This window comes from Seriola aureovittata, chromosome 15 (genome assembly GCF_021018895.1).
Source record: "Seriola aureovittata isolate HTS-2021-v1 ecotype China chromosome 15, ASM2101889v1, whole genome shotgun sequence".
Lineage (NCBI taxonomy): Eukaryota > Metazoa > Chordata > Actinopteri > Carangiformes > Carangidae > Seriola > Seriola aureovittata.
Window position 1 is genome coordinate 16,367,410 of NC_079378.1, and position 20,578 is coordinate 16,387,987.

Consider the following 20,578-nt stretch of genomic DNA (forward strand, 5'->3'; position numbering starts at 1 on the left):
AAACCCATGTTGTAAAACAGAACAATTCCTTGCATGTGTTTTAACACTTAACCTGTGACACCCTTCATAATGAAAACACAATTATTTGCTCTGCTCTGAGCACTGACAATTTACAGATCATTTTTGTGAGACAAATCTAATAGGGTGAAATTGGATTTTATGACCTTTTTTCTGTCTTGATTGGAAGACTGGAGTTAGATAATTGAGAAAATTGCTAAGATTTATGGTGAGGCTGATCACTTTAGCTTTACACTTGTAAAAGTGTAAAGTACAAATATAAAACTTGATATAAATTAGTGTTAAAAAATAGCATGGAAAACCATCCAGAGCTATCCTGAACTTCAAAACATAATATATTGCTATCCATTGATATATTTTAATTTTAAACCTATATATAAAATCATGTCAGCATATGAAACAGCTGTTTTAATATCTGAGGCATATTTCTGAACATGACCTCGGAGATGTGTATTAAAGATGCACAAACAATGTAAATACTTGGCAGTTCACAGAAGTAAAAGTTTAATGGCAAATTGTATAAAACACATCCAGCTTTTGAAAAATACTGTCAAAGAAAAAAAAAAAAAGAGTACAAAAGACTAGAGACCATCTTGTGATGGGATTACATCAGCTTCAATGCCCGTCAACATGTTGACGTTCTGACCCATGAGTACTCAGTAGTCAGACTACACCCATCTTCATACTCGACTCGTACCAACTGTATGTTTCACAGTTGCAGTTATGGTGGTGACACAATCTGTCCACAGACAGACAGACATAAACACCTGCCAAAGTATCCAAAACTGGCTCAGTGGTAGTTCCCTCTACAGTAAGTGTCTGGACCACATTTTGCTATGATGACACACATACACACACGCACACAGGCTCACAAGGTGAAAATAGTACCAGTCACGCTGTCACGACTGGTAAAAATGTTCATTTGGCACTTGTGGTGGTCTGAGAGTTGGAGCATCCTTCAACCTAAATATAACAGGCTGAATGCCGAGAGTACAATAACGCATGTACGATTAACACTGCATTTAGCATTCTTTGTATAATGTTATATATCAGAAACAGAATTAGATTTATGCCGAGGCATTAAAGGTACCATGGAAGCCATAAGGTATGTTAACAGGAACGTTGGCTCTTCCCAGCTCTTCAAATGTCTTGGCATCCAAAACCAGGAGGAATGTTCCTTTATCCTGGAGAGACAAATGTGGTGGAATTATTATTAAAAGCCAACGTGAACAACTTCCAAACCAGCTCCTGTGTGCTTCAGAGATACATGGTGTATTTGTTTCGAAGAGCAGCTCTGACAACAATGAAATCATGCTTTCAAGTGAAGTTGAAGTGAAATGCATGTGCACACAAGGCCACAGAGTACCAAACATATCTTCGTTGACAGTTTGACACAAGTGGTGAGACAAATAAAGAAAGTGATAAATAAATATATAATTAAATCCATTTACAAATTTAATTTGCCATGTTAGATTAGACTTTCCATTTACATTGCACTCTCTGAAAGTCTTCCACAGTTGATTGACAGAATATATCAAACTGCTGCTGGTCACGACACAGTTTAATATTAGCTTTAATTGTCCTTCAGCATCTCATTTGCTTCACAGCAACAGCACAGCTAAGAGAAAGGAGGAAATTAATAATATAGTGTAGCACAACTTAGACTCAAGATGCCAGAAATGGTGTCAGGAAGGAGCATAACAACACCTCAAGACAGTTCAAACTCTTCTCTCCTGTGCATCTTAAAGTAGAAATAACAGGATTTAACTCCAATTTCAATTAGAGGTGTGAAATATGTAGAACTAACTCATTTGCTGTAATTATTTCAGATGTCAAAAGCCCTGTTTGGAAAAAATGTCAGACATTGTAGTTCACATTAAAAAATTAAAGTTTTTACATAAATCATAAACCCAAAGTAGCATTTGTTTTTGCTCCTATTTCCAATGAAAATCTCATGGACACAAATCTTTGTAAACTATAATTGTGTAATTCTATACATAGTATGTATTGTAATCCTCTTTTGGTATACTTTATACCAGATATTGTTCACGTTACTGGCACCACTGACATGGCCAGAAACACATTTATTGCCATTAGGCTTCTACACTTGAGAAAGGTTTTATTTTCCTGTGTGTAATTTGAAACTTTCACTTCGTGTAAATTCATCTATGAATATTTATAACTCTGCTCATCTCACTTTATGCATATTTATGATGGATTATGTTCCCAGTTGATAAAAGACTTGGAAGAGACAATGAACTGAGCTCAGGTCAACTTACAGGCCAGCTGCATGGTGGTAACTAAAACTCAAGAGAGCCTCCACCAAAGACAACAATACAACAACCTGCAGTAGTTACACAGTGATGTGCAGATTATAAATGATTATTTCAGAGGCAAACGTAGATTAACTGAGACAGATGCTTGTTTCTCCAAAATTTCTCCAAAATGATTGATTACTGAACAACACTTTTACTGCTAAACCTTTGAAAAAATATTGTTTTCTTTTCACATCATGTGGGCTGTCCTACACCTCCTGCATATCCTTCAGTCTTTAATTAACAGTTTTACCTGTGAGGGGGTGAGAACCACAGAGAGGATGACACCATCATCTTCCTCCACGGCATCAGGTGACGGCACGAACACAGGCTCTGATGGGTAGAAACCCTTCTGGTACCAGACCTGCCAGATATCATATTCACAAATAGCAGCTTAGTGCTTCAGCATTTTACATTTACTACTGATTTATTTTAAAAGTAATCAGTGCAGTTCTTCAAGTCATGTCTCTTCATTACAAAGGACCTTAAAATGGAAATTGTATTTTGTACCAACTATTTCTAACTAAGTAACACTGTGCACACATTTTGGTAAATGTGCTTTTTCTGTTTTCTTGCCAAGAGTTACTTGAGATCAATACCTATCTCATGTCTTTAGGTAAACTAATGCCAGCAGCTGGTTAGCTTAGCATAAAGACTGCAAATGGGGGAACGGGTAGCTTGTCTCTGTCCCCACCAAGAAATAGTCTGGCACATAAAATGTATTTAGTGAGCTTTAGAGGCACTGCTAGGTGGTTTTTGTTACCTTTGGACAAAGCTACACTGGCTGTTTAACTAGCATTCTTTATGCTAAGCTAAGCCAACCAGCTGTTGACTGCAGCCTTGTTGAACTACACCTTATATACTGGTTAAATGTGGTCAAAGTCAAGTTGTATTGTAATGCAGAAATAGAGAAGCTACATTAAGGCAGACAAAGAGGATGTTGACTAATTCTGACAAAAAAAAAAAAAATACTGTTTCAGGATTATTATCCTCGAAATCAAAATAACAGTGGTAGCAGCTGTTTTTATTCACATGTCACACGTAAACCACACACACCTTGAGGGTCTTGTCCTTAAGATCCATCTTGAGCAGAGAGTCTCCCACCAGGTGTCTGAAGCCACAGCCGTAGAAATAACGATACGGTCGTGTGTTACATCTGCCGTAGTTGATCTGAGGGAACTCCAGGCCGCCGTACTCATGCAGGTCATCTCCATGGAGATCCTCATGCTGGCAGAACACCTGTTGACAAAGGGAGGATCAGAAGTCTATTGTTACTTATCGTCAACAGTTTTTGTCATCCAGCTCATCCGTTCACTGGGCATCAGTTTTAGTTTGGGATGCTCATGTGAAAAGGAAGAATTTTATCAGAGGCTGGCAGCAACTCTAAAATGTTTCCTATGATAGAGGAATTGTTAAAACTTGTCTTAAGCCTATGCTGCACAAGTGGCCTTTTTATACAACCCTGCAGAGGACAAGTAAACAGGCTGACATTCCCAGACTTTTCTATCTCTGAATTTTGGAACATTTTAACTGGCAGAAAATTATTCCCATCCCTACAGTCTTTTTTGAAATGCACCAGTAACTCCCCTTTGCATATTATTCATACATCTCTGGAGAATGGAGTTAGTCCTGATGCCTTCAAAACAGCTGTTGTAAAGCCACTATCGAAGAGATCAAACCTAGAATCCAGAGTCTTAAATACTACAAACCCATATTCATTTTTACTGTTCATCAGAAAAATCCTTTAAAGAGTACTTTATAATCAGGTTAATAATGTCCTGGACAAATTTCTGTCTGGCTTCTGAGCCAACAACAGCACGGAAACTGTTCATGCCAAAATAGTGAGCGATTTAAGACTGAAGAAAAAAGAAATGTGCTATTTGAGAAACTCTGTAATCTGACGGCTCTGGTCAAATCAGAGGTAACAAGCCTTGGAGTCATGTTAGACCCTGATTTGAATTTTAAACATCATATAGACAAGGTGACCAAAACTTCTCTTTTAGTCTTAGGAATATCACAAGGGTACGGCCTACTTTGAGAAACTAATTCATGCCTTTATCTCTATAGCCGACTTGACTATTTTAATGCTTTTTTCATGGGTCTCCTTAAAAAAATTATTGATCCAGAATTCAACTTCCATGCCCATAACTAAAACACAGTACAGAGGACATACAGTTACTCCAGTCTTAGCTTCTCTGCACTGATTCCCAGTTTCTTCTAGAATTAATTTTAAAGTGCCTTTACATGTTTTTTATACTATTAATGTGTTAGCACCACATTTCGACATATTATTGTCCCCCATGAGCCATTAGGTGGAGATTGACCAGCCACAACAATGAAATGCTGCTTACACATCAGTGCATCTGTAATATCAATTCAAAAATAATTATACAATTATACAACAGCAACTGGGGTCATTTTTTTACATTATGGTTTTGTTACTTCTATTCAAGTGAAGGAAAAGAGTACTTCCACCACATTTAAAATTAATATAGATTGATGTTATGTTTGTTGGGACTCAATCATTCAATAGACCAAATGTTTCTTTGCTCCACTGGACAAAGGAACTCACACTCCACAGTTCCTCACCATTCACACCTGGGGACGACCCTTCCCCCCACGGACCCCACTAGCCAGCCAGTGTGGGCCAGCGTGTGACATGTGACCCCCAAGGGTGTAACCAAACAAAACCAGTCTTCTAGACCCCTTCTCACTCTCTTCCCTTCTTGGCTTGCTCTGGAGAGCAGCTCCAGCTCTCTCCTCTTGGTTCTTCAAAGGGCAACAAGGCCCCAGCCCAGGTCAGCTCTGCTACCTGAGAAACCAGCTCTCGCCGGCCTGCAAACGCTCTTCCCCTCCACAGCAGCGACCTGCTTCGGATTAACTGTGAGTGAACCAAATCCTCTTCAGAATCAGCAGCTACAACAAAAGGCTAGCTGATTTTCCAAGCAACAGGAATCGTAGCAGAGTTAGCATGGAACAGCTAACTCTGTGAGGAGAACAAGGGAGATAACCGCAAAGCAACACAGCCAGACAGGACTTTACTCCATCAGGAAACCTCCCAACTCACTGGATTTTACAAAACACTGGAAAGGACCTCTTTGCTTGTTCCAAGGATTGGGTAACGTTAACGAACTGGGCCTAACCTTTCCCAGCACAGCATAGCACAGCATAGCTAAGCAGCAGAAGTCTTAACTTGTTAATGTACTTGTTGATTGATGTCTTGTTGTTGCAATGTTTGCTTAGGTTGTGGTCAGTCATACAGTTAATCGAGTACTCGTATGTTCACACACATAGCAGTACGTCTCAGTCCTAGAACCTGCATGACGCTAACCTCCCCCCTCTAACCTGGTACCTTTAGATTACATGAGCTAGGCTAACAAAGAAACTCACACCTTCCCTCTCACACACACTAGGTGGTCTCAGCGGTCATTTTAAAAGTTTCTTTGTTTACCGCCATCTTGTGTAGTCTTTTTTGTTCAGGTCATGTGGTCACAGTGACCACTTTGAGTCAGCCATCTTGCCTTTGTCTGTGTCTCCACAGACACACACACACACACACACACACACACACACACACACACACACACACACACACACACACACACACACACACCTGTATATACTAGATTAGACATTGTATTTTACTCTGCTCCATTGTAAATAAAGCCTTTTTAAGTAACTGGTGTGTTTAATGTTGCACAAGCGTGAATATTGCCAACCTCTACTCGGTAGAATTCCAATCCTTCAACTGTAACTTACTGTTGATTTGGTAATTTGGTTATAGTTAGTAAGCTAATGGTTAATCAGAGTTCCAGATTAATGGTAATAAATTGAGACTAAACCCATATTGGCTATTTTGCCTATTAGTTTAGGCTGGTGCCCCGTGAACTTTAATTCATTTTAAAGTTATTATTTAATATTAATATTTTCTTAATTTATGATAGCCAATAAATTGATAAACAAACGTAATCTAACATATTTGGTGTCCAGCTCATGAGGTAGAGCTCAGACCCAACATGTTACACAGTCTCTTCTGATCTCCTGTAGAAAATGAATCTTAAGAGGTTATCATGTACAATTCATTTTCCAACTCACCTTATCTTTGCTGATTTTGACACACTTCGCTTCACTGGAGGGCCGTGTGTTCAGGGCCTGGTCTATTGGTGTTTCATTGGTCACATTAATGGGCAAAACAAAGCGCCTGGGGAAAACCCTGCACATGGTGTTGTACACCTGGGAGGTACAGGAACAATACAGTATGAGGGCATTTAATAAATTAATCTCACACAGCATGTCTTTTTTGTCTCTGGGTGCAAATAGACTGAAAACTCGATATGCAAAAAGCAACAGTACCCTTGAAAATATGATTGATTATTTGATAAACAAATCTATGCACAAGGCAACACATTTTATAGCAGCTATTTATTACCCAAGACAAACTGAGTAAAAAGAGATGCATTAGAAAGCTGAAGCCCAATGGGGAACGTTAAATGATCAAATCTATGTAACTGCTTAATAGTATCTGAGGGTGGATGTGTCCCTTAATAACTACACAGAGAGTGTTAATTTGTGTGTGTGTGAGTAATTCATTTCTGACCTCATCTAATGCGTCTCCTGACTTGCGTAAGTTCTGGATGAGATAGTTGTTGATGGCTTGGCCGTCATCTGAGCAGCACATGTCAAGCATCAAGAATCCATCTTCCTCGAAGGCGTTGATCTGGTGGAAGGTGGAGATGGCTTTGGTGTGGTACTTCACTGAGCTGACCTGTGGAACAGAGTGCATGATTAGACCACCCAAGATCTACGCATAATTTCCATGACGTTTTCTAGTGTAGATGGAAGTAAATCCTCACCCCTAACCGCCACTGTCACCCACCTCGCCTGTGTGCTTGTCGACAAGATGGAAGACAGTTTCCTGCTTAGGATCCCAGTAGATGCCCTCACTCAAAGCCTTCCCCCTTAGCTTACATGTCACTATCTTCAACAGGTCCATCTTAATCGGCTGCTCAATGAACACCACGTAGTTCTCAGACATGCCTGGAAGCAAGAGAAAAGTATCACTTGACTTTGTAGTTGAGGGCAACAGATTGAGGATACAGACCCCTCTAATGGTGAATCATATCCAGGAGAGCTGGCTTACCAAAGCTGTGGTAGTAGGAGGGATGGGACTTGTTTGCAGGCACAATTGAGCAGAGTATTTTGGCCCCCTGTAGGGTTTCTTTGGCATCTGTCCTCTCAGGAGGCACTCTGATGATGTTGTACAGGGCTCCTGAAATAGCCGAGATTACAATGCATCTTTTAACACCTTTTATACACATTTGCTCTGAGATGACATGCAAGCAAAGCGATGCTATCATAACGGAGCATGAGAAATGAATAATTCAGCTGGGAACCAAAATGAGGGTCTTGTGGGTGACGAGACAAAACCTTTGCTTCCATAGGAGTTGCCCATATTGTAGGTGGTACCGTCAGGGTCGTAGTGTGGGTGTGCAGTGGCTCCATTTACAGCAATGAACTTGCTCCAGTCCACCTACAAAACACAGCAGAGAATGAGAAGAGTCAGTGTGTGTTGACGCCGCTGTCAGAGTACAAATATGATGAGAATGACTGATTTAACTGGACTAATAGAAGAAAGAATAAACGTGTAATTAATGAAACTGATTTTAATATTAACATCTGTTACTCCATGACGATCATGTTTGTACCTTTTCCAATGTTTCTAGACTCTCTGGGTTCACTCTGTGCATGAAGTTTGTCTCTGTGCTGACATAATAGTCACCTTTGTATTTCACAAAGCTCACACTTGCATTGTCCGTGGGCTCTGTGACAAAGAAAAACACAGGATTACTGAGGCCCTTTAAATGACTGAAAGCATTTTTCTTTTAGAGAAAATTGTGTAAACCATTCTGCTTCATCATTTAAAGCTTGTAGTTACACTAAGTTGTTGGAAATGCTGGCTTCCCTCTCTGGTTCCCCCCTGTAGCTCATGTTGTTATGTAATCTTTGTGTATATTGAGTTCCACCCCTGGCCTCGTGACATAATTTAACAAAACAAAGTTTGAACACTGTGTTCTTTTCTCCCTCCAGTTGGTCCTTCTCAAATGACCAATCTGGTCAAACTGCATCACAAAGTCTGCTTGTTGTTGTTTTATTTATACTTCAGATCAAGACGGACATAGAACAAAACAACATTCATGTAGAATGAGTTGACAAGCCAACTTCTGATGATTGCCATGAGACCTCCTCTTTGTCAGACATTATCCATATTCTTCCACCCCTTCCTACTCACCCATCATCTCAAATCGAGAAAGGAAGCGTTGAAAGAAGTTTTTGCAGGGGTCGGGCATGGCGAGGGTACCGAATTCTGACATCATAATGCGGTTCCTTTCACTGTTCTTCTTGTAGGCATCACTGTGCAGGAACCGACTCATGTATGTCACCTGGCCTTTGTCCATCTTGAACTGGTGTAGCATAGCCATCCCGTCGAACCAGTGGTTGTAGCTGTAGTGGTGAAGAACACACGTTAAGGCTTAATCCCATCCCCTTGGAAACGTTTTTGTTTGCGCTGTGCAGCAGTACATAGAGGTGTCTCCAAACTCACTGGGTGTTTCCAAACTCAAACTTCCCCGGGCCGTTGCGGAGGAGGTTGCCATTGATCCAGGAGGGAATGGTACCTTGTACTTCGGTAGAGATTGGCTCAGGGGTCTCTTCTACAGAGCCCACCAAAGGAGCAATTGTCTCCAGCCCCTTCAGTAGTGTGTTGATGCATTCCTTGACCTTGCCATTGTCAACAGGCTTGTTATCATCTGTGGGGAATATGTACATACACAGTATATGATACACAAATTGCTTTTACCTTGACAGACATTAGAGAGATGGCTGTCTACGGTGATGTTGCTCATTTTTTGGCTGCTGAGCCAGGGTCAGCTCTGGAAAAGGGTAATTTTTTCTTGTCTGATAAGAAAACAGGCAGCAACCTAAAAATTCCAATCAAAGGTTTTTACCATACCTCCGTTTAACCGCACTCTGAACGTTGCACCCAGTGTTATGTTTTACATTTGAAGAATATTTCTTAGAGCTGAGCAGCTTTTCTGAGGTAATTGGATGAGGCCCTGCGGCTTGTGGCAAAAAGAGGAAAGACGTTTTTATCTCTTGGAAGGTTTGAGCTGAGAGCAGCCTCGTCATAAACCTCTACTCAGGGAGTGTTGACATAAAAAAGGCTGGATATGATTCGTTTTTTTTAAAAGATTACTTCTACACAGTTTCATGTCTAATATGTTCAAAAGTACAAGATGGTGATCAAATGCAACTTTCAACCTGGTCTTTGTTCATACATTTATTTAAAAATTTGCTTGTAACAAAAAAATCCTATAAGCTTTACTTGCTGCTAATGGGCCAAACTGATACATTTAAAAAAAACCCCAATCCTATCATGGTTTAGAGGGAATGGATACCAACATGAATTTTAATTAAAAAAACATTTGGGAACAGATCCTGATAAACAATGGAGGCCACAATAATTTGCAGTAATATACTTTGTATATTAGTAAGATTAGACTAAAAGTGGATGACTCCAACAAACACAATCAAAATTGTGAAAAAAAATCTGGTAATTAAATGAAGGAATTATGTTTGCTCAAAAAGAAAAGAAAAAAATAAATAAAAAAAAGAAATCTCCAGCTATTTCACTTGGCTCTGAAGCAGTGCCTTGCAGCAAGCTTACATTTGGGGAAAAGTTTGACTGTGCTAAAGTTCAGTTCCTCAGTTGAAAAAAAAAAAATTCCTGCACACCGGCAGCTGGTCACAGTAACTGTGCTGTTTGATGTCACTGCAGTGTTTTACTGACTCGGCCCTCTCTATAATTTGAAACATAGAACTGGAATGAATGGTGACTGCTCCCAAATGAGTCCAGTGTGTTTAAAGGCATCTGACTTAAATTATTGTCAACAGTCAGCTCCTGTTACCATGGACTGACGCCCTTAAGCTCATTTACCCCAGCACTGCTGACAGGGAGTGGTTGTTTTTCTTAAAAAAAAATACAGAGTGTTAAACGAATACACAGTATTTTTCAGGGAAAGGGACAAATATACAGATGTTTAGAAATGTTTAGTTTGATATGATAATCCAATTCCAAATAATTATCAGCATAATAATGAGTTTTCAATGAGGAAGAAGCAGTACATAAGAATTTTTAAGGTAGCCTAACTGTTTTTTTTAATTTTAATTTTTTTGTAAATATAGTACATAATATAAAATATCATATAATATAAAATACTACAGCGTATTATTTATAGTAGAGTATTTCTTTATGTCTTATAACATGCCTGATAGGGAAGTTTAAGTTCTTAACACAACACAAAGGTAATTACATCATGTCAACTAAGATATAATTTTTGTTTAAGAATAATGCAGTTTCCACGCCTTGTATATCACAGTTACACTCAGGTATAAGTAATTAACCATCTGTGGAGCAACCTCTTCCGGTACCGGTAGCTGTGTGTGATACTCATGGCGTTGCGACTGTAGTTCAACAGTATTTAATCCTGCAAATGCAACCCTTTATTATAGTTGCTGAATAACAAAATAATCACTGCAGTCTTGTTCCTATGCAAAACAGATGTAGCCTGAAACCACACAGCAGGAGTTGAGCTGAAAGAACAGTTTGTACTGCCATCACACATCAGGCTTCCTCGCCCATCATCGCACTGTCAACTCCACCGCAACCAGCAGTCAACCCACACAGTAAACATGCATGAACAATCTAGTTCCAGCGCTTCGGCTACAGTATATCGTGCTTTTAAAGCGCACACGGCTCTGACAGTGTGCCCTTCGCTGCCCGCAGTAAGTGCTGCAGACATCAGCAGGTGAATGACGAACTGTTTCCTCTGTACAGTAAAACACCCTCAGAATGGAGGAGGGGGCTTACCTGAACTCTCGAGCTTCACAGGAGACATGGCAGCGGCTAACGTGGATGGATATAGCTCCTGCTATCTACATCTGCGTCCAGCTCCTGCGGTACGGCCAGCCTCCACTTCGTAAAACACGGTCAAGCCAACCGCATCTGTGTTTTGTGGTACGCTTTTTTTACCAGCGATTACGGTAAGAAATTGAACTACTTGATTTCAAAATAAAAGCGACCTTCCCATTATCGTTTCCCCATTCACCTATTCATGATCAAATTAAAAACACAACATAACGAAATTATATAATATTAAATAATGATGATATTGAATTTCTGAATTAAAGTTCTCCAAAAAGTCATAAATTAAGAGGTTTCCCTATGATTTCAAATTAAAAGGAAACTAGCTGTTTCCACAGACTCATTTCATTTCAGAGTGATAGTACACAACCTCAGGATGACACTCACAAAATGTCAGGCCATTCTATTGTTGAATTTCTGAATTAAAGCCCTCTTAAATGTCACAAATGAGGAGTTTTCCCTATGATTTCAGATTGATACTAAAAGGAAACTACCTGTTTTGTGACATTTCAGAGGGCTTTGATTTACACATTCAATATCATCATTGTTATTTCATATTTATTCAATATTACGTTGTGTTTTTAATTTGACTAAGTGACTGCGAAAACGATAATGGGAAGGTCGCTTTTATTTTGAAATCAAGTCTTTCAAGCATTGCCCGTAATCGCTGGTAAAAAGCGTACCACAAAACACAGAGGCGGTAAACGCTCACCAGTGAACATGAAACCGCCACTAGAGCTGAGCGCAGCAGCGCTGTTATACAACCCGGTTATGTAATACAGTATGGACCGAAGAAAGAAAGAGAGAGCGGGAGGGAGGGAGTTAAGGAGAGAGAGAGAGAGAAAGAGAGAGGAGAGTAATGATAATAATAATCTTATAATTAAATCGTAGCTAATGCTTTGGTAATACACGTGGGATCAATAAAACATGCACTGCATAGACTTTGATTAAAATTTGAGAAAGAGAAATATAGAGATACATAGATAGATAGAGAGAGAGAGCGAGGGAAAGAGGGGGCGGGCTAACAGATGAAAAAAAGTTGTTTGCTTTTCCGTTGCGTTGTGTAAGAAATGTGGCACGAATGTAATCTTTCCCTATAGAACAGGCACTTATACCAGGCTCTGGTAACAACTGAGCAGTAGGCTGTCATAATAGATTCTTCTTTTTCTTCTTCTTCTTCTCCTTCTAAAATTATTAATCATCAATAAATAATGATAATAATAATTTATTTTATTTATTTCTCTTCATATTTGTACATTTAGATTTGTTTATTACTGTATTTCTACATTCATTGTTTTATTCATCACCAAATTTCTTCATTTAATATTTCTGTTTGTATAGGGATGGGTTTATTCTAATGATGTAGGAGTTAGAGAGTGAGCTAACTCTAAAGCAGGACCAGTCAGCTGGACAAACCAAGCAGAATAATGCAACCAATTTTCAAAGATATTAGTAACTTACTACCTTCTGCTGTACCTCAACTGAAGGTACAAGCACTACAAGGACAAAAAAATCAGAAAACAGGACAATGATGATGACATCAAATCTGGACACTCATTACCTGCTACACCTTGGGAACCTTTTTTTAAAATCAAGTATTCATGTACCCTATCCTCATTCTATCATATCGGTATTTTTTTGTGTTGTTTTGCCCCCCCCACCACCCCCACAAACTCCATGTGTTAACGTTTTAGTGTTGGGATGTCTGTCTTGTTGGCAGCTCAAGTGCACACCTAACAGCTAGTTATCTCTACATACGGGCTGTGTGTATCTAGCTTGACTGGCAGACTGATCCAGATAATCTTTGCTGGAGGATTAAAGCAGTGTCCCAGAGGAGGAGGACGTCCCATATGGCTTGTTTTCGTGCTATAAAGCTCCAATAACAACCTTTTGGGTAATGTATGCTTTACTGTCTCCTTGCTGGCTTTACAATGGGGATAAATATTCCTAATATATGCAGTCCCATGTCAGAACAACATAGACTACAGAGGACCTATGCTAGGTGTACATTAGCACAATCTGTGACCTCATCTTAGGGCTGTAGGTTTACATTAGGTTTGTAAACAGTTTTTCAAGTGGCATTTCTCTTAAGCTTTAGTCGAAGTGGCTAAAAAAACAATAAAGCAGTTTGATTATTTTAAGTACTTGTACTTGTGTTTTTCCATTTTCTGCTACTTCATGTACTTCACTATATTTCAGATGCAATTATTGTAGCCTAGCCCACGTCTTACTTCACTGCATTTATCTGATAACTTTAGCTACTAGTTACTTTGGCTATTAATGATACAAAAATATAATCAACATATATGTTAAGATGTATTATTATTATGTTATTAAGACTTGAGCTTGACTTGATTTACTAGCTGCAACATTAAACTAATGTACATATGAATGCATCAATAATTACATTCCAATAATACAATGTACTTTATTCTGAAATGGGCCGTTCCACCTTTTCCATTGTGATTATTAATGTTTTTGCTTGTTTATTTTGTTGTAAACTGAATATCTTAAAGCTTTAGACAGTTGTTTGGACAAAAAATGATTTTTTTTTTGTCTTTTTGCTTTTTCTAACATTTTACCAACCAAATGACTAAACAGTAAATCAAGAAAATAGCCAGATTTATTAATAGTGAAAATATTTCTAACTTACAGCCCTGAACAATAGTGAAAATCTCATCAATATACTGAAACATTGTGCAACTAAGTTTTTGCACCCAAGAATTTCAACTGGCTTTGTCATATGATGATTTAAGCACTGTTGTTTGGGTATTATTTATTTATATTAGGTTTATAAAGCAATTAATGAAAGCAATCCAAAGCAACAATGTCTTATTCCTATTGCTTGTTATGTAACATCATGTGGCAATGTATTTTTTGAACAGGACACATTTCACCTGCTGACTGTGATGCCTTCCTCAAAGAGCTCTAATCACTGGACTTTATCAGAGTTATTTGGGCAGCGGCGACTCCTAGGGCTCGGAGCTCTGCTGGCATGGCTTGTCCTTTTCCATCTCCTTGTGAACGTTTGGCTTCTCTGCATCTTCACCAGTCTTTTGGTGGTCCTCGGGGGTTGGCTCGGGTCCCGTGCCGTACTGGATGCAAACAGCCTTCTCCACTTGGAACATTTCTTGCCTCTTGGCCCAATTAATCCCCCTCTGTTTTCACCTGAACATGAGTGGAGGTTGAACCATGAGATCGACAGTGCCGTCCACAAAGCAGTGCGTGACTTTGTGTCCTCATGGTATCGTACTCTGCTGCCAGAGGTGGAGGGGGAGTTTGAACGTGCAGTGCGTAATTCAATGTTGGAGTCAGTGATGGAGCTGAAGGAGCGTGCGCGGCGAGTGGACAGAAAAGCACTGGTTCAAAGGCTGTTGGAGCTGTACGGCCGTCACCTGCAGAGCTACATGACGGCAAGACAGATACAGTCAACACAGAGAGAGGGCATTAGTCTGTGGCAGCTGTACAGTGAAGTAGATGCCCCTCACCCAGCTGTGAGTAGTGCAGCCGCTGAGCTCAGCTGCTCAAGAGCTCTAGTTAACCTGGTCTTACATGTGCTTGTACCATACCCTCAGATGGAAACCAGGACTGGAGGTTACATGGTTACAGAACTAATCACGTGCAATGTGCTGTTGCCGCTCATAAGCAGGGTGTCTGATCCTGACTGGCTGAACCAGACCATTGTAGACATATTCACCAGGTCCAGAGAACCACAAGAAATCAATGTGAATGAGCACCAGGCAGCTGCACTGTACAGATGTCAGATCCAGCAGGAGTCCTGGACCACCTGCAGGTCCCTGTCGTCCTCTGAACAAGCAGGCCTCTCCAGCCAAAGCACCTCTGACCTTGATGATCTGCAGAGCAAGAGTCCGACCAGTGACAGAGACTCCTCACAGAGCAGCATGGTTAGCCTGACGTCTGTGGAGAAGTTAGAAAGTTGCCACCCAGGTTTGCTCACACCATGCAAAGTGAACTGCTGTTCACTCACATCTGGCCATTACTCCCAGTCGTCAGAGTCCAAAAGGATTTCATTGGACTCCTTAATTCAATCAGACTCGGAAGATGACCTGACAGGAGGCTTTTGTGACTGTGGTCCTCCAACAAACTTCTGTAACAGGAGCACTTTAAAGGACGACGAGGTCTTCGGCTGCTTTGGTCCTCTGAAAAATATTGGGCCGAAAGTGGTTGTGCCTGAGGACTCCCAGTGGCCGGCAGGTATAGCACAAGAGAAATCCCCATCTTGTCCTCAGAGAAGACTTTGTCTAACATCTTACAACTTTGATACTCCCAGCAACCAATCTTCACCTGTGCATATCCAGAATGTGCAAATTTCTGGTACCGTCACTGCAAAGGAGCAGCGTGGCACTGGCACACACCCCTATACTCTCTACACTGTAAAGGTAACACCACCTCCTACTGCCTTTTATGTTTGAATCTGTCCTATCGATCGTCACACGTTGCCCTCCACTTTCTGTTTTACAGTTTGAGACAGTGGCTGAAGCAGAGAACACTGCCTCTCTGCAATCTGCGGCCTGTCACGCCGTCAACCGGAGATACAGCGAGTTCCTCAACCTGCAGACACGTTTAGAGGAGAAGCCTGAAGTTAAGAAATTAATCAAGAGTAAGAAATTATAGTTTCTTTTAAAAGACAATTGAACTTTATTGTATCAAGACAGACACGTTGTTGAAAAACTCAACGTTCTGCATTTCAGATGTCAAAGGCCCGAAGAAAATGTTTCCTGACCTTCCATTTGGCAACGCAGACAGCGAGCGAGTTGAAGCTCGTAAAAGCCAACTGGATACGTTTCTTAAAGTAGGTGTTAGGATCGTAGCTTGACTCTGTACGATCGCTTATGTTTAGTGTGCTCCTGTAATTTTATTGATTTTTCTAGCAATTAAACAGCATTCCTGAGACGGCCAACAGTGAGGACATGCAGGAGTTCCTGTCGGTCAACACAGAGGTTTGCACATATTTTGGAAGAAAGCCTTTTGTCAAGTCAAGAATTGATAAGGTGAGAATACATCTGCATAATGTAGCTCTTATGAACACCATGTATTATGATTGTGAGAAAGTTTTAATGTAATTTTTAAGCATTTCTTTGATAACATGAGAAAAAAATTTACATAATCCAGATAAAACGAATCAAATCTTAAAGGAATCATTTTGGAAAATACACTTATTTGCTTTGAGTGTTAGATTAGAAAATTGGTACCTTGTCTATACACTAAATATGGAGCCGAAGCAAGCAGCCATTTAGCTTAGCTTAGCATAAAGCTCACTGATTAACACTGTGGAAAATATTGGGTGTTTGGTATTTTTTTCAATAAGGACGATTTAATTACCTTTTGTGTTCTCCAATTCTTGTCAATAAAGATGATGGAAAATGCATTAGACACATTGAAGACAGCTTTCCCTCATCCTGAGCCCCTCAGTCCAACAGAGGACCTTGAGGGAGATGTTGATGGAAGAACGATGGACAACAGGAAGTACAGGTGAGGGCTCTATATCAGCCCAACGCAGAGGTTACCAAAATGTTTGTCCTGTGGCCCCTCAATAACGAGTTTGCATTTGTATATGAGCAGTGCACAGTTCAACCAAAGAGCAATTTTCCCTTCTTAGACTGATTCATCAAGTACAACTAAAAGGAGGTAAAATGATCCAAGATTTAAAAAGAAAATAAATAAATAGAAAGACATTTGCCAAAAATAAATCAAATTTTGTGCAGAAGGAATGTTTGTCCTTTTGTTTTATTCCTTTAATGGTCTCATGACCCCTTAGATTTGGTTTGAGATCACTTGGGGGCTCCCAAACACACAGGCCCCTGATCATGCTTCTGCGTCTCTTATGATTAAACAGTCAGTTCAGTACAGTGTGAATCAGTGCAGGTTGTTCTGGTGCTCTGGTTTGTTTTTTGATTGTATGTGTAGACTTCTGGTTTTGTGTTTCATGCAACAGGAGGCTTATGTTCCCAAGCAAAATTTCCCCATCTCTCAATATACCTGACCTACATCCTAAGGTGACATACTGCTTCAGTGAAGGCAGCGCTGTAAGTTACTGGGTTACACCAGTTACAGTGTTTATCTTCTCTGATTGATTGATTGTTTTTGAAATGGGCACAGTTGACATTTTCACTTTGCTCATTGTGACTCTTTAGGTCCTCAATGGTATGTCTCTGTCTGGCCTGGAGAGCTTCGTCAAAGAGCAAGAGAGCCTTTTATGTGCGCAGAATGGGAAAGAGACGGCCAAGCGGAGCTGTGAGCAGCATGACAAAGACAAGAAGGCTTCAGGGAAAACTCACGGGACAGGTTGAGATTTACACAACACTTATGTCTCAGTTAGTTTTATCCTGTGTTGCATTCCATGCGACTCTAGAGACGGAACATACAGTTACATAGCATCACCACTTGGGTGCAGCATAACTCCACTGTTTGTTAAAGCACAAGCTGAGGAGTCCTAGTAGTCACTCTCCAGCATTGATGGACTTGTATTTCATGTGTTTTTTGAGGCATCCATCTGTTCCCATTATTGTGTTATTCATTTATTGTTGATGTTTTTTTTATGTGTACTGCAGACACAGCTGTTGCAGATGTTGCTTTGAACATCTTGTGTCTGCTGATGAAGGACCAGTGGAGTTGGCTGTGCACTGAGAATATTCAGAAGACCATCAGACTGCTCTTTGGCACCTTCATTGAGAGGTCGCTGTTTCTTCCATCTTCTGTGTAGCAAGTATTTTCCTACTGCAGCTGTAACATGTAAATGACTGTGTGATGATAGGAATTGGTACATGGGGATAATACATTTATTTATATACATTTAAGTATGCATAAATGTATTTCCCAAACTATTCCTTTAAAACACAAATGTGCCTCAGTGTTCAGGTTAACTAAAAACATTAATCCATTATAATAGAGACACAGTTACACATAAATTGCAACTGATACTACTTATATATGAAAGTATGTGACTTCAGACTTGAGTTTCACTGGCAGGTGATATTGTGGCACTCAATTATTTTTCCTTCATACAGCTGAACATCCAGACGCTTGGTCCTTCTAGTATTAGGGGCGGCTTCATGAGGTACTAAATGGTTTGCAGCAAATGATCGCTGCATGAGATTCTCTCAGATTGCCCTTCAAAAAATGATTTTTCTTTTCCTCAAATGTTTATGTTTTACTGTGAACACAACTTTAAACAAAAACTTCTCTAGAATTACCACTGGCTTTGCTTCGCCACACAGTCTGTGGGAACTGTGCTTGTCTAATCTCTAGTGTTCTGCGGTCATTAACTGATTATACTGGCCTCCATTTTTGGACTTGACATATGCCTCTGGGAGTTTTATGGTTCACAAAGCATGTCAGTAAATAATGTTCATGTTTATGTTTCTTCCCCTTGTGTGCACATCTTTCACTCTGTCCTAATCAATTAGCATGTTTGCATGTATATGCAGTTATTTTCATTTGTTTCTTATACACAGGGGCTTTTATAAGCAGACAGTGTTGCACTAAAATACTGACTTTTGTCTCAGATGGTTGGACGTAGGAGTTGCCCACCTTACCAGTGCCCCCTGCTGGGTGATTTACCTGCAAGTGCTGCAGGAAGCTGTGTGGCCAGGAGGCACGCTACCTGCTCAACCAAGACCGGAGCGGAGTGCTGCAGAAAGAGAGGAAACTAAGGAGCAATGCCTGGACTGTCTAATACAGCTGCTTCCCGGTACGTAACATCTGTTAGATTCAGACCGTAGCTGTTTGATTGCGTGAAAAAAAAAATGCTGTTTTGATTTGCAATGCTCCTGAAATGATCTTGACCTTTTTGGTTTGTTTCATTATGTGTACTTGAACAGAGCTCATCACTGACATGCTGGGCAGTGAGAAGTACAGGCTGAGCTTGGAGACCATGCTGGAGTCTTTGCAGGACCATCAGATAAACAAGTGAGTCAACAACCAAAGTGTCGAGTAAATATATGTCTCATGCTGCTATTTTAAGATGGCAACAAACAATGAAACCAAGAGCTGAGAGCAGTGTGTCACTACTTACTGTGATTCTAACTGTAACTATACTATAATACACTACAATAAAAATAAAACGTTAATGTTCAAGATGGAAATGAATACATCTGCTGTATGAAATACTTTTCATATTTAAGCACCTATTTTAATAACAGTTGATGTCAGTCTGTCATTGACCCTGTTTGTATGATTATGTGCAGGCATCTGATCTACTGCATCTGTGACCTGCTGCTGGAGTTTCTGGTCCCTGAGTCGTGTGACGAGGCCTTCCAGAGGTCTCTGCTGCAGAGCCTGGCTAAAGACACAGAGAGGGACAATCCTCACATTAGATCAGCACGTGATTGACACTCTGGTGCGTCACAGTTGGAGGCAATTGCTAGATGATATGCAATGCACCGCACGTATATCAGTGTTGTGATGAATTCATAATGGTCAGTAGTAAGTGGAAACTATGGGACGATGGCATAGAAAATCATTACCCAATTGGTCAGCAGTAAAAGGCTGCCTGTTAGTCACGTGTCATGTGTCGATTATGTGCCTTACCTTGTGACTTACTGCAATAAAGATGAGATGATGTGTAGATTTCTGAAACATCCGGAGGAGACAGATCAGGAGGAAAATGAAGAATGGGCTCACAGTTATGATGTGAGCATCAGCAAACCGTCAATAACACAATCAAATATCAGCTGTTGTTCTAATGAGCTGTTATCTAACGAGGTCAAACCAGATCAAATGTTAATAAATAGGCAATTAGGAAACCAGTACTTACATGCAACAGGCATGTGCTCTGTAACTATTGCTTGCTTATTATTTTTATTAATGCAATTATCAATTCACTGATTCAGATCTTTGTTCAAATGTTGCACAGGCTTTCCATAGAGCCTGGTCAAAATATATGTAACATATCTGTTTATGATTTTCTATCTTAAATATATATATTTTAAACTTTGTAGATTATCATGTTGAAGTATTTTGATGTATACTGTATATACACACGCACACACACACACACACACACATGCATATATATATATATAAATATATACTGTATATATGTGTGTATTCAGAAGTGTGTTTGAAGTAGGGGAGGCTGGGTATGGTTGTACATGGGGAGAGTTGTAACACCACCATATGTCATATTGTCATATGATTATTTCAGTGTTTATCCCACATGGTGGTTGTCAAAGCTGGAAACAGGCTCATTCAGATTCTATTGAGAAAAAACTAATTTTGAAGTAAGAAATTACATTTTTTGCCC

The 20,578-nt window shown here is 39.9% G+C and overlaps 2 protein-coding genes across 3 annotated transcripts; one reads left to right on the forward strand and one right to left on the reverse strand.

Annotated features, from left to right (window-relative positions):
• Positions 1–498: 498 nt before the first annotated feature.
• Positions 499–11,418, reverse strand: LOC130182711 (carotenoid-cleaving dioxygenase, mitochondrial-like). The gene is made up of 12 exons (XM_056397824.1): positions 11,260–11,418; positions 8,935–9,139; positions 8,623–8,834; positions 8,039–8,154; positions 7,761–7,863; positions 7,474–7,602; positions 7,210–7,370; positions 6,931–7,098; positions 6,429–6,566; positions 3,390–3,572; positions 2,587–2,697; positions 499–1,202 (listed from the first exon to the last, which is right to left on the reverse strand). The coding sequence occupies exons 1-12, from the start codon at positions 11,285–11,287 to the stop codon at positions 1,086–1,088; spliced, it is 1,671 nt and encodes a 556-aa protein (XP_056253799.1). The 5' UTR covers positions 11,288–11,418; the 3' UTR covers positions 499–1,085.
• A 656-nt stretch (positions 11,419–12,074) lies between these two features.
• On the forward strand, positions 12,075–20,374 carry snx19a (sorting nexin 19a). 2 transcript variants are annotated; one of them, XM_056397825.1, is made up of 12 exons: positions 12,076–13,207; positions 14,199–15,713; positions 15,796–15,934; positions 16,026–16,126; positions 16,206–16,325; positions 16,688–16,806; positions 17,270–17,360; positions 17,469–17,619; positions 17,886–18,009; positions 18,840–19,024; positions 19,155–19,242; positions 19,521–20,374. In XM_056397825.1, the coding sequence occupies exons 2-12, from the start codon at positions 14,223–14,225 to the stop codon at positions 19,663–19,665; spliced, it is 2,754 nt and encodes a 917-aa protein (XP_056253800.1). In that variant the 5' UTR covers positions 12,076–13,207; positions 14,199–14,222; the 3' UTR covers positions 19,666–20,374. The 2 variants fall into 2 exon arrangements, with proteins under 2 accessions (XP_056253801.1, XP_056253800.1); XM_056397826.1 differs by lacking the exons at positions 19,155–19,242; positions 19,521–20,374 and adding an exon at positions 18,342–18,391 and having other exon boundaries at positions 12,075–13,207; positions 18,840–18,974.
• Positions 20,375–20,578: the final 204 nt, after the last annotated feature.

What these genes read in the sequence shown, in the direction of transcription:
- LOC130182711 (XM_056397824.1), bottom strand. Translation starts at nt 11,287, where the DNA reads ATGTCTCCTGTGAAGCTCGAGAGTTCAG. An exon ending in TTTGAGTTTGGAAACACCCA is followed by an intron (nt 8,835 to 8,934) that starts GTGAGTTTGGAG and finishes TCACCACTACAG; the next exon opens with CTACAACCACTGGTTCGACG. An exon ending in GTCTAGAAACATTGGAAAAG is followed by an intron (nt 7,864 to 8,038) that starts GTACAAACATGA and finishes TGTGTTTTGTAG; the next exon opens with GTGGACTGGAGCAAGTTCAT.
- snx19a (XM_056397825.1), top strand. Translation starts at nt 14,223, where the DNA reads ATGCCTTCCTCAAAGAGCTCTAATCACTGGACTTTATCAGAGTTATTT. An exon ending in TCTAATACAGCTGCTTCCCG is followed by an intron (nt 19,025 to 19,154) that starts GTACGTAACATC and finishes GTACTTGAACAG; the next exon opens with AGCTCATCACTGACATGCTG. An exon ending in CAGGACCATCAGATAAACAA is followed by an intron (nt 19,243 to 19,520) that starts GTGAGTCAACAA and finishes GATTATGTGCAG; the next exon opens with GCATCTGATCTACTGCATCT.